Source organism: Pan paniscus, chromosome 15, assembly GCF_029289425.2.
Source record: "Pan paniscus chromosome 15, NHGRI_mPanPan1-v2.0_pri, whole genome shotgun sequence".
Lineage (NCBI taxonomy): Eukaryota > Metazoa > Chordata > Mammalia > Primates > Hominidae > Pan > Pan paniscus.
The window spans coordinates 66,059,208-66,087,143 of record NC_073264.2 but is presented as its reverse complement, the minus strand read 5'-3'; the positions used below and the strand labels follow the sequence as shown (position 1 = coordinate 66,087,143).

The following is a 27,936-nucleotide window of genomic DNA, read 5'->3' as shown; positions in this document are numbered from 1 at the left end:
ACCTCAAAGTGATCTGCCCGCCTCAGCCTCCCAAAGTACTGGGATTACAGGCATGAGCCAACGCGCCTAGCCTTTCATTGCTTTTTAAAGACCTAATAGGCTAGACTTTGCTCTCCCTCAATACTCGTTGGTAGGGATAGGCAATTTTCTCAACTCCAGAGAGCATTCATTTGCCTCTCTCCGGTGCTAACACATTCAGTGGTAGGAAACTGGATCTTGAACAAGGGCCATTCATTCTTTGGTGCCACTGGCTATACCACAGAGACATTTAGGGGTCTGAAACAATACATTGGTCACCTGGGCACCTATCCTAAGCACCTTAGAGGGAAAACAGAGACTTTTGCCCGCACACCTCTAAAGGATTTTGCACTTGGAGATGTTTTTATGATCATCTATCTTTTCACCCTGGTGGAGGACGTGAATAGGCATTTTCCCCATTTAAAGAAAAAATGGGGACGGGGGAGGGCCGTGACACAGTCACACAGGTAAGGGGCAGCCAGATGGCAGGGAGGGGGAATTCCACCCACACTCTCGGGGACTCATGGAGACGGGTGTTCGAATCCAGATCCTGCTCAAGGCCTTCCTACCTCGGGTGAGCCCAGCTGAGGACCAGCCACTGGGGAGCCCGGCCAGATCCTGCAGATGCAGGGTGCCACGGCGGGCGGAATTACCGGCGCCAGACTTGGGGTGGGATATGGGGAGAAGTGGTGAGCCCGGAAAGCGGAGCATGGTAGAAGTGGGCTGGGTGGGGGCTCACCTCAACTCCCCCATTCGGAGCGTCCGCGGAAAAACGAAAACGTTCCCCCGCCCCGGGCAGGAAGAGGTTGGGAGCGGGGGCTGGCGCCCCGCCCCAGCGTCGCCTGCTCGATGGGGTCCAGCTCTCCTGCGCGCGCTCCCCGCCCCCTCTCTCCGGGGCGGCGGCGGCGGCGCAGGGGAAGGGGCGGGCAGGGGCCGCCGCCGGTTTCTCCTCCCACCGCCTCGCGCCAGCCCAGCCGAGCCGAGCCGAGCCGAGCGGGCGCCGCGCCGGGCTCCCGCCGCAGCCGCGCTTCCCGGCACCCAGCGAGCGAGTGGGCAGGCGGGCGGGCGAGGCAGCCGCGGGGGCCGGGCCCGGCGTCCTCCTCGCCGCCCGCAGCGTCCCCGGGCGGGCGCGGGCCGCGATGGCAGCGGCGGAGCAGGGCTGAGCCCGCTGCCCGCCCGCAGTTCCCGGCCCCGCTGGCCCCAGTCATGGCGAAGCAGTACGATGTGCTGTTCCGGCTGCTGCTGATCGGGGACTCCGGGGTGGGCAAGACCTGCCTGCTGTGCCGCTTCACCGACAACGAGTTCCACTCCTCGCACATCTCCACCATCGGTAAGGGGCGGTGGCCCGGGGCGCCCCTCCCTCCCCGCCCGCGGCCCCTTTCCCCGCCGCCCCCGTCCCCAGCTGGGGAGGAATTGCCAGCCCCTCCGGCTGGAGGCGGTGGCGCCGGAGGCCGGAGTCCGGGATAAATCTCGGGGTGAGCATAGGTTTTGGCAGGTGAGAGGGTGTCCCTGCTGCCTGCCGTCCGGACCAGGGGTGGGGTCTCCCGCCTCTTGCCGGGAAGCCTTCCGTCCCATCAAACCGAGAAACCGGGGGTGAGGGGAGCGGGTGTAGGCCTGGGTACCCCGAGCTGGGGTAGCAAGAATCGTAGCCGCTGGAATAACATCCCCACACCCCCAGGGGGAGGGGAAGTAAAGGTTGTGCTAGGGAAAAGGGGGTCAGGGTGGAGACCGGAGTCACTGAGGCGCCCTTGGTTCTGTGGTGACCCAAGGTGGAGCCGGCGGGGGGCGAGGGGGGGAAGAGAGGACGTACGGAGGGGCCACAGGGATCGAGTTTCCAGGGCAGAGTTGGGAAGGTAAGCCGCAAGGTGGGACACCTGGGGGAGGACACAGATAGGGTGAGGAGCCCCTGCGCCTGGGAAGAGGAGACATCTGTTCTGAGGGAGGCTAAAGAGGATGGAGGAGTGTCAGGAATACCTGCCCAGACCAAGGGGTCAGAAGGCAGGCAGGACCCGCCTGAGGGCATCTCTCATCTGGCAGTGCTGGAGCCTGTGGTTAGAGGGACAAGGCCCGGTGGCATCCCGGACAGCACTATGATGGGGTCACTTATTCTAGGAATGGGTCCATGGCCTCCCCTCTGAGACAGTCTCCCGCTTCTAGGCTGTGAGGGGCCCCCTCCCTGAGAAGTCTGAGTAGAGGGAATTTCATCCTCAGCTGCTACCCGGGTCAGCCCTGGAGTAGCCTCTGCATTGCCCAGGCCCCTGGAAACACCTGCTGGCTGGCGGGTCATCCATTTGGAATGCTTTCCTAGAAGTCCCTGCTGCCATCAGGGATGGGCACCAGCTCTCAGCTTCCTCTTGAGGATTCATGTCCACACCATCCCCCCTCCCCCCAACACACATTCCTTGCTGAGAGAGAAGTAGGAGCAGATAGATACAGCCAGGAGGAACAGAACCTTCTGGTTAAGAAGCCAGCTTTATTGTCCAAGAGACCTGAGACCTCACTTTGGGGCAAAGCAACCTTGAATATTGCCTAAACTTCTGAGCTTTATTTAGTTTCTCATCTGTAGAACGGGTATAATAATTGCACCTACCTGCCAAGTTGTTGTCAAGATTAAATGAGATAACGATTGTTAAGTGCTTAGCACAGCCAGACACATGGTGAAGCTCGATAAATGCTGATTGTTCTTACTGCTATTGCCATTATCATTGAGCTTTTAGGGTCTCCTCTCTTTGTTTCACCAACTTGAAGGGTGAAACAACAGGACTTAGGGTCAGGGAACAGAACTTGTCCGTCTTTCTCAGAGGAGCTGTAAGGCCAACTCTTAGGAAACCCAGGAGCTTGGGCTGAGCCATGGTTTGGATGAGAGACATTGCAGAAAGAAGGGGAGCCTATAGACACTAAGGCTTTGTGCCTGCCGGGAGGACTTGGGGAAGAGGCAGGTGCAGGAGAAAGGCATGGGCGTGATGGAGGGAGTGGCAGAGGAACCAGATGGTGTATGAGGACAGGTTGTGGGCTCAGGGACAAAGGGCGGTGGGTTATCCCTTAAGGAAACTAGCAGTGGCTATTTTTGGGAGAGGCCTGGTGCTTGGAACTACTGAGCTACCTCCAGAGAGCTGTGGGCTGCCTGGGAGGCCCTGGCTTTGGCCTGAAGAGCTGTTGTTTGCACCTGCTCTCCTAGTCCCATTCCAAGTCCTATAGGTGACATGGACTTTTCCCTTTGAGGGCTTCATTCAACCACCTCATTTCAGAAGCTCTGGGACTCCTGCTTAGTGCTGTGGGAGGCAGCCTCCCCTGGGAGACACATACCCTCCTTTTTGAGGGCACCCCTCTTTCTAAAATACCAGGATGGCCCTCTGAGGCTCGTGCTCTCCTTAAAGAGAGTCCATTGCCTCACACCTGTAATCATCCACCCTTCTCCTTGTCCCTTCCCCTTGTAATCTCCCTTCTTAGACACCTTCTGCTAATAGGTGAACACTAAATAGGTCACAGGGACTTCCTGAAACCCTCCAGGGCAGACCACTTTGGGTACATAGGTGAATCAGTGAACTGAGTAGGGGTGTCTCTGCAGCACTGTCTCCCCTCAAGGCCCTTGGTATATTGGCCTAAAACCTAAAGATGGCTCCCAGATTTCTTCCTCCGCTTCTGACACCTGGGTTCCCCTTTCTACAGGACACAGAGGATTCTCTAGGGTCCCCCTTTCCACAGGACACAGAGGACTCTAGGAGTTTGGATTCCATGGAATAGAAAGAAACCTGTCTTTCTTCACACCAGCCTTTTAAAATCTGCCCCACTGGGTATCTTAAATGCTTTCTTATTTAAAGCTTATTAAGGGACTTGGGATTCTCCCTTATCTTGGGCGTGTTTTTCAGCATTAACTAAAACTTAAAGGAAAGAGTTGGATGGTCAAGAAAAGCTTTTTCCTTAAGTGATATGGACAGTTTCTCAAGGAGGTAGAAGGGGCAGCCAGGAGACAAATCAAGGAGCCAACGAAATGAGTGCTACCAAGTCATAGTCATTCGCTTATTTTTAAAAAATGCTTGTCCTGTATGCCAGGCTCTGCACTGAGACCGAGAGATTCCAAGATGAATAATACCTACAGTCACTGTTCTCAAATTGTGCATTATCTAAAACACATTACATGACCATGCTGGCCACTGATCGAGGCACCTTTCCCAGGGGCTTTTTTTGTGAATTAAGAAAACAAGGTAATTCACCAGTTATTGCCAAGATAGTTTGGCTTCTTGGCTCATGTGGATATCACCTAGGCCAGTACTTTTGTGATTTACTGTGTACTCCACTTTAACGGCCTGCGATCTTCTAGAGAAGAACCTGCCAGGGAGCAGTGAGAGGCCTCCCTGGTAGACTGAGACACTGACTGTCCCTCCCCCTATCCTTTTCGTCTTTCTGGCCAGCAGACCAGCAGGTGGCCCTGCCACTGGCTCTGCCACAGGCATTTCCTTTCTGTGCAGCTGTGCTGGCCTGGCTGGGGGTTGGTGCAAAGGGGTCCCCAAAATACTACCTTAAACAAATTAATTGAGCATTCACTACCAAGCTCTGTGCCAGGCATTTTAGAGACATATTGCAGTCTACGTTTTCTGCCCACAGAAGCCCATAACCTAGATGGGGAGGCAAGACAAAGGGAAAAACAAAAAAAAAAGAGCTAGTGCCAAAATGAGATATCTGAAAGAACTTGGTGAATCACTCTTCAAATGTAAAGGATGGATTATGATCATTACAGTTACTCTTAATGAAGGTCTCACAGTGGGTATCAGAAGCTAAATTATGATGCAAGATGTACCATGAGGCAGCCGGAGAATGGCGATGGATGGGATGGGTGAGTGCTATTCCCACGACTCCATGCTGTCGGAGGCTGGGGAAGAGAGAGGCCCCTGTGGACTAGAACCGGCAGGGAAAGCTGAAGCTAGGCCTCAGTGTGGGCTGCTTGTCAGTTCCTGCAGCAGAAGGGAGCAGATGGAGTAACATGAGCAGAGATAACAGAGGTGGGATTGAGTAGGTGTCCGTGGGGCTCTAGGCAGTTTAGATGCAACAGAAGGGATTCTTCAGAAAAGTGAGAACATTCTTCTGTTTCTCTCCCTGTCTCCCAAATTATAAGTGCCTTGATGGTGCGACCAAATCTTATTCCTCATTGTTTTTATAGTCCCTAGTACAGGGCCAGGCAGATTCAATGTCTGTTGTTAAATTAATGAATGAATGCAGGGACCAGTTGGCAGAGGGCATTGAGAGCCTGGCCAAGGAGGTGGAACATGAGCCTTAGCAATGGTAGGAGGGGTTTTGAGTAGGGTACTAATGAGGTTGGCTGGAAGAAGGGGTTAAGACTTGAAGCAGGGAGACTAGTCAGGGGCTGCAGTAGTATCTGGGCATGAAGGAACCTCTGAATGGCCCCTCACCCCCAGTGGTACCAACACCAACTTCCACACAGTCAGTTGTTCTACTTTCCCTCCAGAATGGGGAGTGGTTCAAGCCAATCAACCTGGCAACTTCTGAAAGAATCTTATGGGACCTGTGCCATGACCAGGTAGGGAGAAGATGTCATACATGGACATCTATGTTCAGGGGACCTTTGAGGAGGATCTTTCTGCATGGTGGCCAGGAGTGAGATGATGTAAACCACAAATGGAAACTGAAGAGACTGCTCAGGAGTTGTTGGTTTTCTTTTCTTTTCTATTTTTTTTTTTTTTTGAGACTAGGTTTCACTCTGTCACTCAGTCTGGAGTGTGGTGGTGGCACAATCACGGCTCACTGCAGCCTCGATCTCCTAAACGCAATCCTCCCACCTCAGCCTCTCAAGTAGCTGGGACTACAGGCGCATGCCACCACATTCAGCTAATGTTTGTATGTTTTGTAGAGATGGGGTTTCACTATGTTGACCAGGCTGGTCTCGAACTCCTGGACTCGTGATCCACCAGCCTCAGCCTTCCAAAGTGCTGGGATTATAGGCGTGAGCTACCTCACTCCCTCAGGAGTTGGTTTTCTCCCTCCCATCCTTAGTCTTCCCTGAGTAGACCTGTCACCTAGTCCCTGGACCTTTTGTTTTGAAAGCCACCCTCCAGGCTACACTCCTTCTGGGTGAGGAGGAGGGTGATCTGGTTGGACAGGTTGGGCTGCTGTGGCTTCAGGGCACTTTCTCAGGCTGGGTTGCTGCTGCTATGTCACCTTTCTCAAGGAGTTCTGTTGGGACTGGCTTGGCTGCCTGTCTTGACTTTGCTTTTGACTGAGGAGGTGGGAGACGGTGAGGGAGGGGGTGGAGCTAGATCCAAGCCTGGAACGGGGTGACCTAACAGACACTGGGGCCTGTGCTTAGACACTAGGATCCTGGGGTTTGCAGGTTTCTAGACTGAGAGGAGCTGGGGGCAAATGCAGTGTGACGTTGTGAGAGGGTCAGGGCTGGGTCTGTGTCAGCCTTCAGGCAGCCTGAGACCAGTCTCTACCTACTCTGTTCCCCTGGTACCTAGAAAGGAAGGGAAGGTGAGAAGCAATGAGCAGAATGGAAAGAGCCCAGATTAACATGCACATTTCCCGTGGCCTTACTGGCCCTGTGACCTTCAGACACTTTGATGACATCTTTGTGCTTCGTTTCTGCATCTGTAAATTGAAGATGGTAACAGAGTCTTTCTTAAAGGTTGTTGTGAAGATTATAGAGCCTAGCGCATACAAAGCACTTGGCAGAGCCCTCGATAAAATAATAGCTGCTATCATATTATCATTATTATTATTATTTATTTATTTATTTATTTATTTATTTTTTGAGACCTAGTATCTCTCTGTCGCCCAGGCTGGAGTGCAGTGGCACAATCTCGGCTCCCTGCAACCTCCATCTCCCGGGTTTAAGTGATTCTCCTGCCTCAGCCTCCTAAGTAGCTGGGATTACAGGCGCCCACCACCGCGCCCGGCTATTCTTATTATTCCTAGCTATAAGAATGCTGTAGAGATGAATACACTGTCAGTGAGCTAGGAGGCCATCCTGTGTATCCATCACTTGTGCACTCAGTCCTTCAGGCGCTATTTGCTGAACACCAACTACATGCCAGGTGCCATGCTAAGATTTGGGGATACAGTGGTGACCAAAACAGACAGAAACCAAGGAGCTGGCTTACATTCAAGGGAGTGCATAGGAAGCTGTGTTTCATTTCAGTTTCTGCTCTAGTACCCCCCTTTCCCTGGCAGTGCCAGGGTCTGAGAAGGAAGAGTGAGGTGGTGAGGAGGTGTGAAGCAGTGGGGTGACCTGAGAGGAGAGGATGGGGTGGCTTTGCCTCAAGGCTTGGGCCCCTGCTAGGTGTCGCTCTGCCTCAGGCCTCTGTTTCTCCTCCTGACACAGGCACAGACTCGGCCTCCCACCCCTTCCCCAAGGACATGACCTTGGGAAGGAACATATCTGAAGCCCGCCGAGGGTTTCCGCTGCTGTGCATCTGTGCCACAGATCCGCAGATGCACCCACAGCTGGGAGCACCGGTTCCTCCCGCCTACCTGCACTCCCTGGTTTCTGTTCCTTCCTCCTCCTCCTTCCTTCTCCCCGCTCCCCAGACAGGCTGGTGATGAGCTTTATAACATGAAAGCTGATATTTGGCCATTATCCTTCTACCCTGATTGCCAGCTCTTCTCAGAGTGCCTTCTTCTGTAATCCAATCTTTGCACTGGTTTCCCTGTGAAACTGCCAGTTTTCTGTATAGGCCTCTGCCCTCTCCTTGGCTCTTCTCTCTGGTCAGTGAGCTTTGTCAAGGGGAACACAGGGCTTCCTGGACACGTAATTCCTCCCACTGAGGAGGAAGGGGCTAATCACCAGCCCTGTTTTATTTTATTTTATTTTTTTGAGATGAAGTCTAGCTCTGTCGCCCAGGCTGGAGTGCAAATGGCTTGATCTCAGCTCACTGCAACTTCTGTCTCCCGGGTTCAAGCGATTCTTCTGCCTCAGCCTCCTGAGTAGCTGGGATTACAAGCATGCACCACCACACCTGGCTAATTTTTTGTGTTTTTAGTAGAGATGGGGTTTCACCATGTTGGCCAGGCTGGTCTCGAACTTCTGACCTCAGCTGATCCACCCACCTCGGCCTCCGAAAGTGCTGGGATTACAGGAGTGAGCCACCATGGCTGGCCGACCCCATCTCTTAAAAAAATGAAAGAAAAGAAAACAAAACAAAACAAAAACACTTTTTAAATTAACTGATTATGGTGGCATGTGCCTGTAGTCCTAACCACTCAGGAGGCTGAAGTGGAAGGATTGCTTGAGCCCAAGAGTTGGAGGCCACAGTGAGCTGTGATCACACCACTGTACTCCAGCCTGGGTGACAGAGTGAGACCCTGTCTCAGGAAAAAAAAAAAAAATTACTGAGAACTCTGTGACCATGGCACCATGAACTATAGAAAGGGCTAACAGTTGGCTTTGAAATGTGGGTTATGGCTGGGTGCGGTGGCTCACGCCTGTAATCCCAGCACTTTGGGAGGCCAAGGTGGGCAGATCACAAGGTCAGGAGTTTGAGACCAGCCCGGCCAACATAGTGAAACCTCATGTCTACTAAAAATACAAAAAATTAGCCGGGTGTTGTGGCAGGTGCCTGTAATCCTACCTACTCGGGAGGCTGAGGCAGGAGAATTGCTTGAACCCAGGAGGTGGAGGTTGCCACAAGCTGAGATCGCACCACTGCACTCCAGCCTGGGCGACAGAGCAAGACTCCATCTCAAAAACAAAAATAAAAACAAAAAGAAGTGGTTTGTTTTCTTTTCTTTCTTTTTTCTTTTTTTTTTTTTTGTTTGAAACAGAGTCTTGCTCTGTCACCAGGCTGGAGTGCAGTGGAGATCTCGGCACACTGCCACCTCTGCCTCCCAGGTTCAAGTGATTTCCCTGCCTCAGCCTCCCGAGTAGCTGGGACTACAGGCACGCACCACCACGCTGGGCTAAGTTTTTGTATTTTAGTACAGAAGGGGTTTCACCATGTTGGCCAGGATGGTCTCGATCTCCTGACCTCGTGATCCGCCCACCTCGGCCTCCCAAAGTGCTGGGATTACAGGCATGAGCCACCACGCCCGGCCTAAAAGTGGGTTATTTTCTAATTGCTCTTCCCTGATTAAAATTTTCTCTTTGTCCATCTTTTCTCTAGATATGTACTGACTTCATTCATCCATTTATTCGTCTCACTTGCTTATTCATTTTTGCTTTCATTTACTCAACTTTGTTGAATAATATTTAGTGATCTACCTGCTGCCAGGCAGTGAGAGTCTGAAGTGAACAGGATGCTGCTTTGCCCTCTGGGAGCTTACAGTGTAGCTGGGAACCAGACATCCAAACAAGCAGAATATTATGCAAAAGAAATGTCAGGATGCTTTGGAATCACAGAGGAGTGAGAAATCCCTCCCGGGGAGGCTGGTGAAGGCTTTGAAGAGGAAGTGACATTTGAGTGGAGTCTTGAAGACTAGGCAGGATTCTCCAGGGGCCCTGGGTGTGGGGGAAGCACACATCCTCTTCCCTGTAGGAGGTGCTGTGGAGAACACCTTCAGTGGGGCTGCTACTCTTCAGCCTTGCTGGGGCCAGCTGGAGTGGCCACACCATGGTCATACCAGCTGAAGTTCAAGAAGCCCCTTGCCAGGAGATTGCTTTGCTGGCTCTGGGTGAGGGCAGGTGCATCTGGAAGCCCCCTTCTTTCTAAGATGTTTGCTCCTGAGTCTCTATGTCCTAGTCTTTTCTTCCCTGAACCTTTTGCTACCAGTCAGCACAGCCCTGCCTGAGAAGGAGGCTGGAGGAGTGAGTGGTCAGTAGCCTGGTGGGTCTTGGCTGCCTCTGTGGTGCCCGCTGGCCTAACTAGCAGGCTTAGGGAGGCGAGACCCAGTTCCAGGGGCTGCCAATGGGGAGCGAGATGGGGTGGCTGGAGCACACTGCACATGTCACCAAGGCTCTAGGGAGGTCTGTGCACAAGGCAGTGGGAAAAGCAAGGGGAAGACCCAGCCTGGTCAACATGGTGAAACCCCGTCTCTACTAAAAATACAAAAATTAGCTGGGTGTGGTAGAGCATGCCTGTAGTCCCAGCTAACTTGGGAGCCTGAGGCAGGAGAATCACTTTAACACAGGAGGTGGAGGTTGCAGTGAGCCGAGATCGTACCACTGTACTCCAGCCTGGGTGACAGAGTGAGACCCTGTCTCAAAAAAAAAAAAAAAAAAAAGTGGGGAAGGGGAACACTGATCCTGATTATCTACTCCATATACTTACTATGTACCTACTACCTACACAGGGACGGTGGGCTTTACGCATGCCATTTATTCAGTGTATAGAGATCTCAGCATCACATAGGAGCAGGGAGTTCTGAAGTTGGCCTTGCTGGCATTTGAGAAGTTTCTTGGTGTATTCTTCAGGTTCGCGCCTCCAGACAAGTGTAAGTGCTATTGAATGCTGACTATGTTCCAGGAACTAAACCAGATGCTAAAAGACACGCAGTAAACAGTACAGATGCAGGTGCACATGTGAGGGTCCGCACAAGACCTGAGAGAAAGGAGGGGTCTTGCTGCAGTTCCCCTTTTGTAACAAAGGAGAGAGTACTGTTGACCCTCTTCCTAGGAACTGTGAGTTTGACTGAAATGTGTCCTGCCACAGGATCTTTGCTGCTTCCTCTACCTGATTCTTTGGATCTCCCTGCTGGCACCTTCTTGTCATTTAGGTCTCAGCTCAAATGTTAACTCCTTTAAAATCTTCTCTGGCCAGCCAGTCTAAGGTTGCTTGTGCTTGGAGTCTCCTCACTCTCTACTTTATCCCGCAGTTGCTTCTTATCACATATGGCTCTCTGAAATTAGGTATTCATTACTTATATCTGTCTTCCCCACTAGAATTAAGCTCTGATGACAAGGATCTTTCTGTGCTGTTCATAGCTTATCTTCTAGTACCTGGCTTAGTTCCTGGCACATTGTAAGCATTCAATAACAGTTTGAATGAATGAATTAACAAATGAAGGAATGAATGAATGCATTTTCCTAGAGGACTTCTGTTCTTCCCTGAGGGAAGTTATAGGTCGTATTGGTTTCTTGGGACTGTTTTTTGTTTGTTTGTTTTGTTTTGTTTTTTGAGACAGAGTCTCACTGTATCCCCCAGGCTGGAGTGCAGTGGCACAATCTTGGCTCACTGCAACTTCCACCTCCCAGGTTCAAGCGATTCTCATGCCTCAGCCTCCCGAGTAGCTGGGATTCCAGGAGCCTGCCACCACGACCAGCTAATTTTTGTATTTTTAGTAGAGACAAGGTTTCACCATGTTGGCCAGGCTGGTCTTGAACTCCTGACCTCAGGTGACCTGCCTGCCTCTGCCTCCCAAAGTGCTGGGATTACAGGCATGAGCCACCACACCCGGCCTGTTTTTTTTTTTTTTTTTTTAAGACAGAGTCTTGCACTGTCTCCCAGACTGGAGTGCAGTGGTGTGATCTCAGCTCATTGCAGCCTCAACCTACTGGCCTCAGGTCCAGGTGATCCTCTTACCTCAGTCTTCTGAGTAGCTGGGCCCACTGGTATATACCACCACACCTGGCTAATTTTTTAATTTTTTGCAGAGACATGGTCTCACTATGTTGCCCTGACTGATCTTGAACTCCTTGGGTTCAAGTGATCCTCACACCTTGGCTTCCCAAAGTGCTGGGTTTACAGGTGTGAGCCACCATGCCTGGGCTTGAGACTGTTAAGATGATGAGGCTGGAGGGAGTGGATGGCCTCACTGCTTGAGCCCTAGAGATTCCTTACTCCAGAGTGCCCTGGCTGCAGAGGTGGCCCTGGAGGGTCACTCCAGCAACCTGGCTGAGCTGATGGGCATCATCTGATACCAGCTCTGACCCTGAACAATAGGCAACATGGACCTTAGTCTAAAGCACTGACCCCTCATCTCTGCATATACCAAAGAAGATGAGATTTGGGTGAGGACACAGCCAAACCATATCAGCTCCCGGGATGCCTGTGTGAATGGGGTCTTTTTTGGTGTTTTAGGGCTGCACAGGGTGACCTCTTTAGAGGTGACCTCCTGCCACAACCCACAGGAGGTGCACATGGCCCACACATGCTGGTTTCCTGCAGTGGGAGGGGCTGGGGCACTCCTGGGACCTGTGCTTGGTAACTGGAGCTGGCCTGGCCCCGGGGATTGGGTGTCTGCCTTGGGTTTCAGGTGTATTAGGTTGTTCCTCGTTGTGGAGTCTCATTACTAATGAAAAGCTCAGGTCGCACTGCTGGTCCTTTGGGCTGTGGTTGATCCTGGTGATAACATTTGGCACCCCGAGGCAGCCCTGTTTCCACTGAAGCATATGGAGCTTGGCTGGCATACGGAGCTTGGCTGGCAGGCAGGCAAGCTGGCACCTGCCCTTAACCCATGAGGTGCTGGCCCGCTAGTAGGCACACCCTACCTGTGCCAGAATTTAGGTTGTAGCCAGACTCTCGGAGCCGTCTGGGCCCCACAGGGGCGGCATTTCCTCTTTTTGTTGAAACATTCCAGCCAAGTGCTGGCTTGGGCTTCATCTCTCTGTCCCACTCTCCTTCCTCTCCCCAACATAAGCCTCCTTCTACATCCTAGAGCTCTTTCCACTCCCCCTCCTGCAGCTCTGGGCTCGCTAATCTCATCCTTCCCTAAGGGAGCTTGACGGCTGCTTCTGCTAACATTTAATAAAGTTCTGCGTGCCAGACCCTGTGTTATGGGTTTTACACCTTATCTCACAATCTTAAAAAAAAAATTCTCTGAGAATCCTCTGTCACCCCCACTTTACAGGTGAGGAAACTGAGGCAAAGATAGGCTAACTGGCTTCCCCAACACCATGCAGGTAATTAGTGATAAAGGCAGGATTGGAACCAAACTTGACCTCCCAATTGTGCTCTTAATGGCCAGGACACTCTGTGTCTTGAGCCACACTTCCTCCATGTTTTCTAGGGCTTTCTAGGGAGGCAGACAGTGATGGGAAGGGGTGTTCTTTAGTGTGGATGTGCCCTGCCTGCTCCTTTCTGTAAGCGTCACAGCACCTCCACTGCTGTACTGGGGAGGCACCAAGTTTTTCCCTGTTTGCCCACCCAAGGCGAGCTAGCTTAGGAGTCACGTGAGTGCTGGGTGTCTCCCCTGCTGCATCCCTCTATCCTGCCCCTGCCCCCGGTGCCCAGAGGAGGGCCCTGCCTGTCTTCCCAGTTCTCCAACAGCAGCGCTGTCCCAGCACCCTCGGGCTCCAGTTGTGGCCTGGCAGCTGCTGGGGCAGACACCATACAGCCAGAGTCACAGCAGGAAGAGGATGGGGCCCAGGGCTGCTGCCTCAGGCCATGGCTGCATGGCACCATCAGTTGATTGAGGAGCTTTTCTTGCCAATGTCTGAGGCATCAGGTGGCAGGACACATCCCCCTGCTCTTAAGCCTCAGGCATGCAGCCCTTCTTATGCTCTCTGGGGTGAGGGGTAGATCCCCCTCATGGAATTGCTTTTTTTTTTTTTTTTTTTTGAGACAGGGTTCTGCTCTGTCACTCAGGCTGGAGTGCAGCCTCAACCTCCCAGACTCAAGTGATCCTCCTGCCTCAGCCTCCCGAGTAGCTGGGACCACAGGTGGACACCATCACACCTGGGTTTTTTTGTTTTTTGTTTTTTGTTTTCTAGAGATGGGGTCTCACTTTCTTGCTCAGTCTGGTCTCGAACTCCTGGGCGCAAGCAGTCCTCCCACCTCATCTTCCCAAAGTGTTTGGATTACAGGTGTGAGCCACTGTGCTTGGCCTTTTTATTTATTTAGAATTTGTTTTGGAATTGCTTCTTTATGCCTGGCACTATGCTGGCACTATGTGGCAGAGATTTTAAAAACAAGCAAACAAAACAAATGCTTTGTCAACCACAAAATGTATTCTCTGCCCCTTAGGTTCTTTTTGTGTAGTTGAGGCTAGAAGACAAAAATAGGGGGCAGTAAGGAGCAGGGAGCGATGGTTTAGGAGGTCTTCCTTCCAGCCCCCTTGTTGAAGCATCTGGCTCACTAGCTTGGGGGAGCCATTAGGCAGCAGTGGCCAATCCTGAGGCACTCTCAGGTGTCACTAAGAAAAGGGGCATGTGCTCTATGGATACCCATGGGCTGAACTTGGAGTCTGGTCTGGACCCATGGCTGTGCTAGGATCCACCGTCCCCAGCCCCAACTGCAGTCAGCATGTTCATCATCCTTAGGCCTCTCCGCTTCTTTCTGCATGTTTGTCTGCCTCATGCCCTGCTCATTACCAACTGGTCAGTCCCCACTGCCCTGCCTGGAGTGAGCTGGTTTGATTGGCTTAGCTAAGCTCCCTTGCCTCTGCTGGCCAGGTCACCCTGTGGGTCACCAGCAAACCTGTTGATGGTCCAGTCTGAACCTGCTTCTCCACAAAGAACATGTTGCACCCAGCCCTGCTTCTCTGAGCAGAGGTTTGGGGCTGAGCTGTTCTAGCCAGAAAGGGACACAGGGTGTGGCAGGCACCATGATGGGCATATCTAATGTGCCGGAAAAAACAATGAGCTGCTCTCTGTGCTTTGGGCACCTGGTTGGGAGAGGGCCCATCTGTCTGACTTTCTCCTCCTGGGGCTCTCAGCGTCTCCAAGAACCTCTGCCAGAGCTGTGTAGAAGTGGTTTGCTTGTTTCTTAACACTTCTGTGCCCTATTTCTTTGTGTACCCAAGAAAGGAAGTAGACTGTTTTATAGGGACACTGTCGGGGTGATGAATCTGGACTTACTGGAATCATGAACCATGCCAAGGAGGAAGGAGAAAATAGGCTATGGTGGGTGTCTTAGTTAGGGCTGGCTGCTGTAACAAAATGCCTTTAGCTGAGTAATTTAAAGCAAGAGAAATGTATTGCTCAGAGTTTGGGAGGCTGGGAAGTCCAAGATCAGGGTGCCAGCAGATTCAGTGTCTGGTGAAGGCTGATGCTCTGTGACAAAGGTGGCACCTTCTAGCTCCGTCCTCACATGGCAGAAGAGGGAACAAGCTCCCTCAGACCTCTTTTCTAAGGGCATTAGTCCCATGCATGAGGGCTCTAACATCACGACTGAGTCACCTCCCAAAGGCCTCACCTCCCACCAGCACTGCACTGGGGATTAAGTTTCAATATGGGAATTTTGGAGGAACACAGACCTTCAGACCATAGCAGCGGGCTTCTCCTCATGTGCCCCCTGCCTCACTTCTAGATGCCGCATAATGTCAGTGAAACCCCGTCTCTACTAAAAATACAAAAAATTAGCTGGGTGTGGTGGCACGTGCCTGTAATCCCAGCTACTTGGGAGGCTGAGGCAGGAGAATCACTTGAACCCAGGAGGCAGAGGTTGCAGTGACCTGAGATCGTGCCACTGCACTCCAGCCTGGGCAACAGAGGAAGACTCCGTCAAGAAAAAAGAGAAAAGGCATCAGGTATGCCAGGGTGTGCAGGAAAAGGCATCGGGTATGCCAGGGCATGTGGGAAAAGGCATCGGGTATGCCAGGGTGTGTGGGAAAAGGCATCGGGTATGCCAGGGCATGTGGGAAAAGGTGGTAAGATTCCTCAGCCTCCCAGGGTTGGGAAGCCTCTGGCCGAGTGAAGCATACCCTGGGTGGGTTTTAAGACACCAGCTTTCCAGTCCAGCTCAGCTGTGGGATGTGGGAACATGAGTCAGTGGGAACATGAGAATTGGCTTCCCTGTGGCTCACAATAATACCTACTCCTGCCTACTTCATGGGACCCGCATAAGAGCTGAGGGATTCCATAGCTCAGGGGTGTGCTATAAAGACAAGCACTATGCACCTGGGTGTGATTCTGAAACTTTCTTGTGCAGAAGAGTGAGTAGGGCTGGGCGAGTCCTGAGAATGTGCATTTCTCACACACTTCTGATGCTGCTGATGCTCTAGTCCCTTGGCTGGCAAGGGTACCTGGTTAGTAGGGGCCAGGAATCTGTAATGCCTTCCACTTCAGGGTTCTCTGGGCTGGTTTTCCTGACTCCCCAGGAAGCCTTTATTCAGCAGAGGGAAGGTAGGAGTGAGAGGACTACGCTGTCAGTGCTTCACATACATCGTTTAATTTATCCCAGCACAGCCCTTAGGAGGGAAGCAGTATTCTCCTTCTACACTTAAGAAAATCGGCCTGGTGCGGAGGCTCATGCCTATAATCCCAGCACTGTGGGAAGCTGAGGCGGGAGGATCACTGGAGCCCAGGAGTTCAAGACTAGTCTAGGCAATATAGGGAGACCTCATCTCTACAAAAAAAAAAAAAAAAAAAAATTAGCTGGGCATGGTGGTGCACACTTGCAGTCCCAGCTACCTACCCAGAGGCTGAGCTGGGAGGATCGCTTGAGTCCTGGAGGATCGAGGCTGCAGTGAGCTATGATTGCTCCACTACACTCCATCCCTGGCAACAGAGTGAGACTCCATCTCAAAAAAAAAAAAAATTGAAGCTAGGAGAAGTTGAGACTTGCCTGAAGTTACACAGTAAGTGCCAGAACCAGGACTTGGACCAGGTCTTTCTGACTCCAGGCCAATGGATGTTTCTTCCATGACATATATAGCTCTTGAAACTACTTCTATCTAATATCACCCACAGTGCTGTTAAAAATACAGATTTCTGGGCCTCACCCTCAAATTATGATTCAGTAGGTCTAGGCAAGTCAAGGTCATTGTTTTTGTCTTTGTTTTAAGTCACCCCAGGTGATTCTAAAGCCGAAGCTCTGCAAAGCACACCTTGAGAAACAGAGAACTCTTGTGCTCTCGCTCTCTTGACACTTCAGGTGCAAAACTTTTGTCCTAATGTAGTTCTCAAACTTACGCATGTGTGAGAATCACCGTGAGAGCTTATTGAAACTGATTGCGGGACCCCATACCTAGAGGGCCTGATTCTATAGGTCTGAGGTAAGGCCCAAGAATTTGCATATTTGCATTTCGTTTTCTTTTCTTTTCTTTTCTTTTTTTTTTTTTTTTGAGATGAAGTCTCACCCTGTCGCCCAGACTGGAGTGCCGTGGCATGATCTCAGCTCACTGCAGCCTCTGCCTCCTGGGTTAAAGCGATTCTCCCCACACCCCAGACCCGCTCCTGAGTAGCTGGGATTACAGGTGCCTGCCACCATGACCAGCTAATGTTTGTATTTTTAGTAGAGATGGGGGTTTCACCATGTTGGCCAGGCTGGTCTCAAACTCCTGACCTCAGGTGATCCACTCACCTCAGCCTCCCAAGGTCTTGGGATTACTGGTGTGAGCCACCGCATGCGGCCAGAATTTGTATTTCTAACAAGTCCCAGGTGATGCTGATGCTGCGGGTCCAGGGACACACTTTGAGAACAGCTTGTTACTCAGGTGATATGTGGACAGTAGCGTCATCTTCACCTGGGAGCTTCCTGCAGCATCTCAGGCCTTGCCCCACACCTACCGGATCAGAATCTGCATTTTAACTCAATCCCCGCGTGATTCTCATGCACCTGGAAGTTTGAGAAATATGACCTTAGAGGAGCCAGAATGTGAAACCACTGGAGGCAGAGATAGATGGAGAATATCTCTTCTTCTCACGGATACTAAAGATGCAACAAAAAGGGCTGACTCTCTGGGTGTGCACCCAGGTGGGGCTGATGACCGAAAAGAGGCCAGATGTGGATAGAGGACTCTTCCCTGAGGGAAGGCAGAGAGAACTTAGGAAAATCGGAAGTTGGTGGCTTCAGAGGAAAGGCATTCATGTGGGCCATAAAACAGTGGAGAAGGTATCCTGCTGAGAGCACAGGGGTGGGGAGGGGGTGCCCTGGAGCTGAAGCCTTCAGTGGGAGGACAGTGATAGGTGAACACACATGTGAATAAACAGTTTGCTAAGCAGCTGCAAGGGCTGGCCAAGGTGAGAAAGCATCCGTCTGCAGAGGCCTCAATAAGGCCAGTGTGTTGACTTTGTCCTGCAGTGCTCAGCAGTGGAAAAAACCAACAGCCATGCAGGGAGAGGGAAGGAGCCACGATGGGCACGGGTTACTGGGGCCAGGGCTTGACTGGTAGGTGGACACAGCTGAAGGCCCAGGTTGTGTGGGAACAGAGCGCAGAAGCAATAGATTCCTCTTGAAGATCCTTGGGCTGTTAACCTTTTTTAAATTTAAGAGAGGTTGTGTGGGCGGGGAGGGAGGAAGGAAAATCCTTCAGAAGACATAGACTTACTCTGTTTTCTTCCATCATATGTGAATGCATATGAATAGCCAAAAGGTGAATAAAACACATGTTCCCAGGTGGCCAGTGAGACCTAGGTTGCAAGATGGTGGGGTGTGGGTGAGGCCGGGGAGTGCTGCGAGCCCCGGAATTCCTCAGCCTTAGTCCCCCGCCACATAGCTAAGAAGTGAGGGAGGAGGTGAGAAGGAGTCACTGCCCAGCCTCACTTCCGGTGGAGTACCCTGTCTCCTTGTCAGTTCTGTCTCTGGGGACAGTTGCCTGCTTTCACCTCTCCCTCCATCCCCTCTTCTCTCACAGGGAAAAATTCACCTTAATATTGGAAGTTCCTCTCCTAGCAAAGTCCTTCTCAGGCACCCACAGGCAAAAAGGAAACTAAGCAGAGTTAGGGCTTCCATGCCTAGCCAACTACACATGACTCTCCTCTTGCTTCCCTAAGAACCAGCGCAAGGGGCAGCGTGGGTTCCAGCATAGATGGACCTGTGTTGGAATCTCTGCACGTGCTGTGCTGACCCTGGCTAGCCATTGACCTCTCTGAGCCCTTGTTTCCTTTCCACTAGGCTCTCTGAGGGCAGGGGCCATGTCTTTTTCACTGCTCTGTCTGCACTGAGCACTGTGCAGGGCACATAGGAAGGTCCCATAAATGTTTGTGGGATAAAGGAAATAAAACCTTCTCTCTTCCTGTCCCCCTCGTGATGGCTTTGCACAAGGCACTGTCCTTGGCCAGGTTTGCTAGGCTAGTGTGAGGATAAACCAGGTATATTACAAATTGGAGAAAATTTCTCGTTCTTCTTGGAAGAAGGTGCTGTATCATGAAACAAGAATGTCTTGATTCCCTTCTATGCCAGGTACTGGGGAGAAACAGGTGCCTGATAACCGTTGATCCAGGCAGAAATAAGCATACTCCTGCTTCCCAAGGCCTGATGCTTCTCTCCTTCCTCCCTTCCTCCCTCCTTCTCTTCACTCTTTCTCTGCACACATGGAAGAATGGCTGCCAGGCATTGCCCATTTGGAAAAGTACAGCCCAATGGATATGAATCAGCTTGGGCAGGCGAGAAATGATTCACGTCTGACCAAATCGATTTAGTTCAGGTTGCCCGTTCTGCATCTTTTTTCCCTTGTAATTAAATGATGATTGGTCTTGATGGTGGGAAGGAAGAGACAGAATTTAATTTGTTTGCCTTTGTAGAAAGCTGGGGACAGCACAGATAAGGGAAGATGTCTCCCATTTGGCAAATAACTGATGCGGAGGTGGAGTGGCAGTGGTGATGGGGATGCTGGTGCCTTCATGCCTTCTGGGCCGGGCAGTGCAGCTGGTGGCAGACGGTTCAGAACTCTACCATGTTCCCATCTGAAAACTGTGGCTGATCATGCCCACTCCTGACCTTGCTCCAGGGAGTACACAAAGACGTAAGCTTAATTAACCCACCAGACGTAGCTCTTGAATCCCTGGGCATAGTGCCTGGGTATAGTTAGAGTTGGGGAGAGGCATGGTCAGCAAAACAACCTCCCTCATCTCTCTGTTGTCACTCAGAGTCAAGCTGGCTGCTGCTGGTGGTGCTGACTTCTCTTGCTGCAGATTTCTCCAATATGTTTCTGCCCTGCACGCATTTGCCAAATCCCTTCGGTTTCTTGTGTCTCGTGGCAGCTTAGCTCCTCCAGCCCTTGGATGAAGAAGCGTGGGAATTCTGTGCTTCCTTTCCCTCCCGCAGTGACATGCCATGCCATGCCACTGCCTCTTCATCTGGTCCTATGACAGTCACTCATAAGCACCCGCATGTACCTGGCCCTGCACTAGCTCATGACAGCTGCAGTCAATTGGGCCAGGTGCTGTATCTCATCCGGCCTCCTCAGCAACCCTCTGAGATACTGGTAATGTCCCTGATGAAGATATTTACTGAGGCAGAAATGGACGCTCAGTGAAGCAAGGTGCCTGATGTTATAGCAATGAGCTATGAGTGGCCAGAGGGAGGAGATAAGCTCAGGCCTGACGCCAAAGCCCATGCTCCTTCTAGTCAACCACAGTGCCTCCTATGGTGAATGAGTGAGTCAGCAACCAAGACGCATGAGGCCTTCTTTTTGGTGAGCCTTGGCTGGGTGCTGAGGCTTCAGGTACAATCATGGGTTGGAAGAGCCCTCCTCTCTCTCCACAGTCTGGCACTATGACCCCTTCTGGTTATTAACAAGGCAGAGAGAGAGAGGGAAGAAAGCAGGCAAATAATGTGGGTTGCTATTCCTAGAGATTAGAATTTCAGGAAGGATAAACACAGCGTTCTCTCCAGAAGTATAAATAGGAAGACTTCACACATGACTAGAACGAGACATGTTTTAAGTCTGTCGAGTAAGGCAGTGATGAAGTAGATTTCCCCAGATTCACTCTCCCTCCTCTGGGTCCCCCAGGGCCTTTACTTGTGGCAACTTTCAGCTCAGGGAGGGAGGAAAGCCCCTTTCAAAGCTTCAGATACTTCCTTAAGGTCAGTTTCTGCTTAAAGAAGGCCTTTACATTACTTCATCCCTTTGTGAAATTAAACTGAAAGGAAACCTTTCAAGTGTGGTTGCCTGGCCCTTTCCTGTTCATTTCTAGTGGGTACGCTTTCTAACTTTCTTGCTTTCTTCCTTTCTCCAGGTGTTGACTTTAAGATGAAGACCATAGAGGTAGACGGCATCAAAGTGCGGATACAGATCTGGTGAGCTGGGGAGGAGGAGGAGGCAGATGTAGGAGAAGAGGACCTCTGGCTGCTCCTTAGCTGCCCCTGCCATGTGTAAAATTCCTAGGCTTCACCTGGGATAACTGGCCACCTCTCTGATGGATGGAAGCGAAGTCTCAGAAGCCCATCTCTTCCTATAAGCCTTAATCTCCAACCTCTAAGAAACTTTATGGGATTGACTACAAGCACCAAAGGGCAGGAATTAGAAGGAACTGGCACACTAACCATTGTGAATTTATCTCAGGATTAGGCTTTGCCCTTGGGCTGTGCCACACTATGTTAAGAATGGAAGGAAGGAGGCTACACCCCTCATCATTTAGGGCGAGACCCCGAGAGAGTTCCTCAGGATAGCATGGTGCAGTTTCCACAGTAGCAGAGGGTGCTGCTGTGGCTCTCTGCCTGAGGTCTTGGAAGCACTGCCTTTGCCAGGGTTTAGAGCTCCCTCTCAATTCCACTGCAGTATGGGCACTGCCTTCAGAGGTCCCATAGGGACTAGGGGTGTAGCAGCATCCCCTGCCAACTCCCATCCAACCAAATCTGGCCACAGTGGCCAGATTCCAGAGAGCTGTCCAAGGCCTGTTCTGGCTGTGGCTTCTGGTGTCTGCCAGGAGGGCAGTTGGCAGGAGGGGCCAAGGCCCTGCAGGCCTGGTCAGCACCAGCACAGATGACCAGGCCTCTGACTGCAGATCCCTGTGGGGATCCAAGCATCCCTGGTTTTTCACCCTTTAGCTCCCCAGTTTTTCCTACAAGGGGACAGCTCTGCTCTTCCCCTCTCCGTCTGTTCCCATGGTCCCTGCTCCTCTGAGGGACTGGCTTTCTCCTGCAGGGACACTGCAGGGCAGGAGAGATACCAGACCATCACAAAGCAGTACTATCGGCGGGCCCAGGTAAGCCACCACATTGGGGGTTTCAAAGTGGGAAGCTGCCACCCACACTCCCAGCTCTGGGTATTTGAGATGTCTGTGCCACGGATCCCCTAAACACAGTTCGCCTGCTTGGAGAAGCGCAGGGCGTCTTTCAGCTGTTCACTGATCGTTTGTCCATCCATTGTTCATGGCTCACTCACTGCAGGCAGGCCCCTGCCCTCACTCCTGACTTCCACCCTCCATCCTGGGTCAAAGATCCAGGTCAAAGCATGTGGTGCCTTCCTGCTGTAGAGAGTTCTGTGATGGGCCTGGGAGGCGGCAGTGGTGGGGTCTGAGAGAAGAGATATTTCTGGATGCTGAGCAGGGAGAATGGGAGAGTGGGACCCAACCTTTAAGTTTCCACGGCCCCTTCTGGCCCCATGACTGCACTCTCTCTGTGCATATCACATCTCTCTATTTCTCTCTCTCTCAGGGGATATTTTTGGTCTACGACATTAGCAGCGAGCGCTCTTACCAGCACATCATGAAGTGGGTCAGTGACGTGGATGAGGTAGGAGATGCCACCTCACTGCAGGGGTGTGGAGAGGGTGCCTCACCGGGGAAGGCAAGGCGAGGGCCAGATGGGAAGGCAAATGCTTCCAGGAAGCTTTGCCTTCCACAGCCCTGGATGAAGACCTCTGGGTGAGTAAGACATGGGGAAGAAACCGAAGCTGCCATGCCCTCACTCTCCATACCCTGCCAGGCCTCCACGGCTGTGTCTTTCCCGGAAATGAATTAGTTCCAAGTCTTCCCTGTGAGCAGCTTCTTTCCTGAAATCTTGGGACCAGGTGGAGTTGCAAGATTGGGATCTAGTCCTGGCTCTGCACAATAGCTGTGGAGCCTTGGGAAGCCATTTGAATCCTCTGGGTCCCCAGTTCCTGTAGAATGAGGGCTGGACTTACATCCAATGTCCTTTCCAGCTCTGATACCAGTGGTCTAACCCAAGGAAGCACCAGTCTTAGCCAGAGTGTCTTCTACCCTAAGCTGTCCCCGTGATACCCTTGAGGTCAGCCATGGCACTTGGGGGAGCCTGGCACCTGCATCCAGTCGGCCCACCCTGTCCCTAGGGCTCTGGAATTGGTGGTGGGCTGGAGGCAGTGCAGACTCTGTAGGGAAAATTGGGGGGGCAGGCAGCACTCACTGGCTGTTCTGCCCATCCTTTGTCCCTAGTACGCACCAGAAGGCGTCCAGAAGATCCTTATTGGGAATAAGGCTGATGAGGAGCAGAAACGGCAGGTGGGAAGAGAGCAAGGGCAGCAGGTAAGTGGAGGGAAAAGGCAAGTCCACCCCAGGTCCTCTGCTGGGCCTCCAGGGCCAGTCCTGAGTGCGGGGACCTAGGGGTGTGTTCCCCAGTGGCAGGTCCTCCCACACGTCCCCAGCACCCCAAGGCCCTGGGGGAGTGGCCATCCTCGGAAGGCTTGTTGTCTGGGTTTCAGGACAGAAGCCCAGAGATTCGGGGTCCATCCAGAAACAAAGACGTCATAGGCAGCAACTCTCCCAAGTCCAGGTCCCCAAATGCAGGATTGCCCTCTGCTTAAGAGATCATCCCTGTGTTAGTAATGAAGGACTTCAAGTTGTCAACCTCTTCTCTGACAGCATCCAGGCCTAGCTGCCATGTTACGGTCGAGAAATGATCTCCCATCCCACCCAACACTCCCCCACTCCTGTCCTTCTTACCCAGGAAAGAGCCAGGGAGGCAAATGAGGAGACAAAGAGCCACAGCTGGAGAAGCCATGGGGGCAGAAAGGGTAGGAGGATGACACTGAGGGAATGTCCAAGCATGCAGGGAGACCATCCTCCCAGAGAGCAGAAAGAAATATTGGTTATTTTTTTTTCTTTCTTTCTTTTTTTTTTTTTTTGAGATGGAGTCTCGCTCTGTCACCCAGGCTAGAGTGCAGTGGCGCCATCTCGGCTCACTGCAACCTCTGCCTCCTGAGTTCAAGCAATTCTTCTGCCTCAGCCTCCCAAGTAGCTGAGATTACAGGTGCATGCCACCACGCCTGGCTAATTTTTTTGTATTTTTAGTAGAGATGGGGTTTTGCCATATTGGCCAGGCCGGTCTTGAACTCCTAACCTCAGGTGATCCACCTGCCTCAGTCTCCCAAAGTGCTGGGATTACAGGCGTGAGCCACTGTGCCCAGCCAAGACTGGTATTTCTGAGACAAGTTATCCACTCAGTCCGTGGACCTCAAGAGTTTTCCTCTCCCTTTTCAGTCAATAGCGTTCCATTAGTACTTAAAATGAAATTGATTGTTTGGTATAAAATATAAGACATGGTCATTGACCAATTTGAAAGTAGAGGCAAAGCCTACTAGGATAGTATTTATTGAGCACTCTATGTGTGGCACTGTGCTAAGGCAAGTGCTTTTAAGTGCACGACCCCACTGAATCATCCCACAACCGTGGATGGGAGACACACTCAGTCTCCTTTAACAGAAGATAAAGCTGGGGCTTACAGAGAATGTACAACTTGTCCAAGGTCACACAGCTAGCCATCAGTGGCAGTGCTGCTATTCAGGTCTGGGACTGTGGGACTCCAGAGCCCATGTTTTTTACGAGGATGCCACACTGCCACAATGGATGGTGTCTTTATCTCCTGATATATGATTGTGTGTTGGGAGGCGTGGGGTGGCAGCTGGAAGAATGGAGAGGCATATTTGTGGAGGATCTTCCCCCATTCTCTGCTACCCTCTCTTGGAGCTCCCAGTCCCATCTGAGAAATTATCTACTCTGAGAAATCGTCACAACACAGCATGGTTGTAAGTGCAGTGGCAGAAGCCTGTGCCTGGTTGTATGGGCCCCTCCCCTGCCTTACTGACTCTCTTTCAGAAATGTCCTTCTCTTGCAGCTGGCGAAGGAGTATGGCATGGACTTCTATGAAACAAGTGCCTGCACCAACCTCAACATTAAAGAGGTGAGAGCCCTGGTGACCGGGCGCCCGCTCTCTCGGGCTGAGTCCAGCAGAGGCGGGAGGAGGAGCCATAAGATGGACCTCATCCCTCAGGCCGCTGCAGGGTTGCCAGGGGAGAGGAGGAGACACTGGACTAACCTGTGCCCTTTGGTTTCCAGTCATTCACGCGTCTGACAGAGCTGGTGCTGCAGGCCCATAGGAAGGAGCTGGAAGGCCTCCGGATGCGTGCCAGCAATGAGTTGGCATTGGCAGAGCTGGAGGAGGAGGAGGGCAAACCCGAGGGCCCAGCGAACTCTTCGAAAACCTGCTGGTGCTGAGTCCTGTGTGGGGCACCCCACACGACACCCCTCTTCCCTCAGGAGGCCCGTGGGCAGACAGGGGAGCCGGGGCTTTGCCCTGCTGCTGTCCTCTCGTGTGATGACCCTATTGAGTATCAGTAGCCACTACTCCCCCTGCCTGGCCCTGAGAGCGGCTCTGCTGTCATCTCAAGCAGCCCCTGTCCCCAGCCCGTCCACCCTGGAGTGGTCTTCTTCAGCCTGTTTCCCCAGCCACAGGCCTGCTACGACCCCCACGATGTGCCGCAAGCACTGTCTCACCACCCCGCACCCACCAGACAACAGCCAGGGCTAGAGTCCAGGCCACTTTCAGCTCCTCCTTTCTCCGTGCATCGTGTCTCCTCTCTGCTTTTTCTCTCTTCCCCCACTTCTCTTTCTCTGACCCCTCCCCTCCAGTGCGTTTCGTATCAAAGCTCCTCAAACCCCGTCCCCCATGTGTCCTGCTGTGTGCAGCTCGCTCTTTCCTTCCTTCCTAAGCTATCCGAGGGGATGGACCCAAGCTCGTGGGGAGGTTCCACCCTTGGATCCAGGAAGAACCCTCCACCCTGCCTCGTGGGTGGGCCAAAGGCTACAGGGTGCTTCTTCCTCTTCCCCTACCCCCACTGTCCCTCATGTGCCATGGGCCTGCCTCCCCAGTGACCTGCGAAAGTGGAGCATCGAGGTAGGAGGGAAACGGCAACCGGGGAGTCCTCGAGCCTGGGGCTGCCCTACCTCTACCCATTCCCCCACCAGAGCTTTGCCCTTGCTTGGCTGCCCGCCTGCCTCTTTGGGGAACTGAGCTCAGAGGCAGGTGCTTCAGAGAAGGAAACAAAATGAGGGGTGGCAGGGATAAAAAGTCACCTCCATTCTCTACCTCCCATGCAGCATGAACACAATTTCTCTCCACCTGGCTCCCAAATTTAAAGATGTGGACCAAGGCCTGTGGGTACTCCAGGGGCAAGGAGAGCCCTGGGGTCAGTGACACTGTCAGGCCAACCATGCACTCCACAAAGGGGAGCATTTGGAAATGAAGGACTAGCTCCTATGTATCAGGTTAAGAGCAAGGGAGAGCTGGCCAGGGACAGCAGTTTGCACAGCAGAGGGGAATGTAGCAACAGCAGGGCCTCCTAGGCCCCATCTTCCATTTCTTAGGTAAGAAGAGCATTTCCTCAGACTCCCAGGCGGAGGACTGAGCCTAGCCTTCAGCAACCAAGGTTCTCCTGGGACCCAAAGTTTATGGGAGAAGGGCAAAGACTTCAGGGGAAGAGAGAAGGAAGGCCCTGGGTAGAAACGCTTGGTGCTGTTCTCTTTGGCCTTTAAGACAAAGCGCTCATCTTGCCCTCTACCTCCTGATAGGCTTGAGGGTTTGCCAACCACACTGTGGCTACAGGTGGAGGGAAGAGGACTCCCTCCTCCAGAATGCTATGTTCAGGAAGTTTCTTTAACCCCATATGGCCCAAGAGTAGCTTGTAGGAGGCCCTTTAAAGACGGAACAAGTAATTTACCAGTTCTACTGGGGTTCCTGCCCACCGTCCCAAGGTGGGCGAGGCCTAGGAAGAGGGTCATTCTTAAGCCACACATTAGCTGCATTGCGTGGCTGCAGCCAAAACAAAGAACTGGGTGTTGAGTATTCATCAACTAAGAACCAAAATCCAGGGCACTCATATGTGAAGGATAAGAACCTCACTTCCTTACTCCTCCAAAAAGAAGTGGGGAAAGAACCACCAAACCTTTCCTCCTGACTTACCAAACCAGGAAAACAGCAGGAGAGGGTGGCTCAGGACTTAGGGACAGGGTATAGCTTAGATGGTGGAAAGCAAAGGAGAGCAGGAAGTTGTAAATCACTGGCTAATGAGAAAAGGAGAGAGCTAACTCTAGGATGAAGCTGTGACTAGGCTGGAGTTGCTTCCTTGAAGATGGGACTCCTTGGGTATCAAGACCTATGCCACATCACACTGGGGCTAGGGAAGTAGGTGATGCCAGCCCTCAAGTCTGTCTTCAGCCAGGGACTTGAGAAGTTATATTGGGCAGTGGCTCCAATCTGTGGACCAGTATTTCAGCTTTCCCTGAAGATCAGGCAGGGTGCCATTCATTGTCTTTCTCTCCTAGCCCCCTCAGGAAAGAAGGACTATATTTGTACTGTACCCTAGGGGTTCTGGAAGGGAAAACATGGAATCAGGATTCTATAGACTGATAGGCCCTATCCACAAGGGCCATGACTGGGAAAAGGTATGGGAGCAGAAGGAGAATTGGGATTTTAGGGTGCAGCTACGCTCACCCTAAACTTTTGGTGGCCTGGGGCATGTCTTGAGGCCCAGACTGTTGAGCAGGCTCTGCTGGCCTGTTTACTCGTCACCACCTCTGCACCTGCTGTCTTGAGACTCCATCCAGCCCCAGGCACGCCACCTGCTCCTGAGCCTCCACTATCTCCCTGTGACGGGTGAACTTCGTGTACTGTGTCTCGGGTCCATATATGAATTGTGAGCAGGGTTCATCTATTTTAAACACAGATGTTTACAAAATAAAGATTATTTCAAACCACCGGTGTGGCTGCCTGGATGAGTCCTTGGGGGTAGGTCTCACTCAAACCCTGGCAGTGATGTGGGAGGGAGAGAGGCAGTGCTGGTAGAAGCGGCTCCAGAAGCAAAGGCAACAGCAGTAGAGTGACCACGGAAGCGGCAAACATTGTCTTCCCTTCTCTACCTTCCCTAGTGCCACCTGCAGGGAGGCCCAAAGCAAAGCCCCGTTGCCCTGCATTGGGCTGGCACTGCAGAAATAAGATGAAACACAGTTATCGAGAGGATGCTGAACATCTATGAGCAGGTTTTAAAGCCAAGATGAGTCTCATCTGTTTGTGTGGGTCAGGAACGAGTCTTCCTGAAGGCATGAGGTGGGACTGGATAATCTTTCAGATTTGTGATTGGATACCTCCGGGGAGCAGAGGCAGACTGGGATCTCAGGACTGCAGGTATTTCATA

At 52.1% G+C, this 27,936-nt stretch overlaps 1 protein-coding gene across 1 annotated transcript; it reads left to right on the top strand.

Moving 5' to 3' along the window:
- Positions 1 to 814: 814 nt before the first annotated feature.
- On the top strand, positions 815 to 27,501 carry RAB15 (RAB15, member RAS oncogene family). The gene is made up of 7 exons (XM_003824043.5): positions 815 to 1,348; positions 20,747 to 20,807; positions 21,655 to 21,715; positions 22,167 to 22,244; positions 22,904 to 22,993; positions 24,582 to 24,647; positions 24,803 to 27,501. The coding sequence occupies exons 1-7, from the start codon at positions 868 to 870 to the stop codon at positions 24,959 to 24,961; spliced, it is 996 nt and encodes a 331-aa protein (XP_003824091.2). The 5' UTR covers positions 815 to 867; the 3' UTR covers positions 24,962 to 27,501.
- Positions 27,502 to 27,936: the final 435 nt, after the last annotated feature.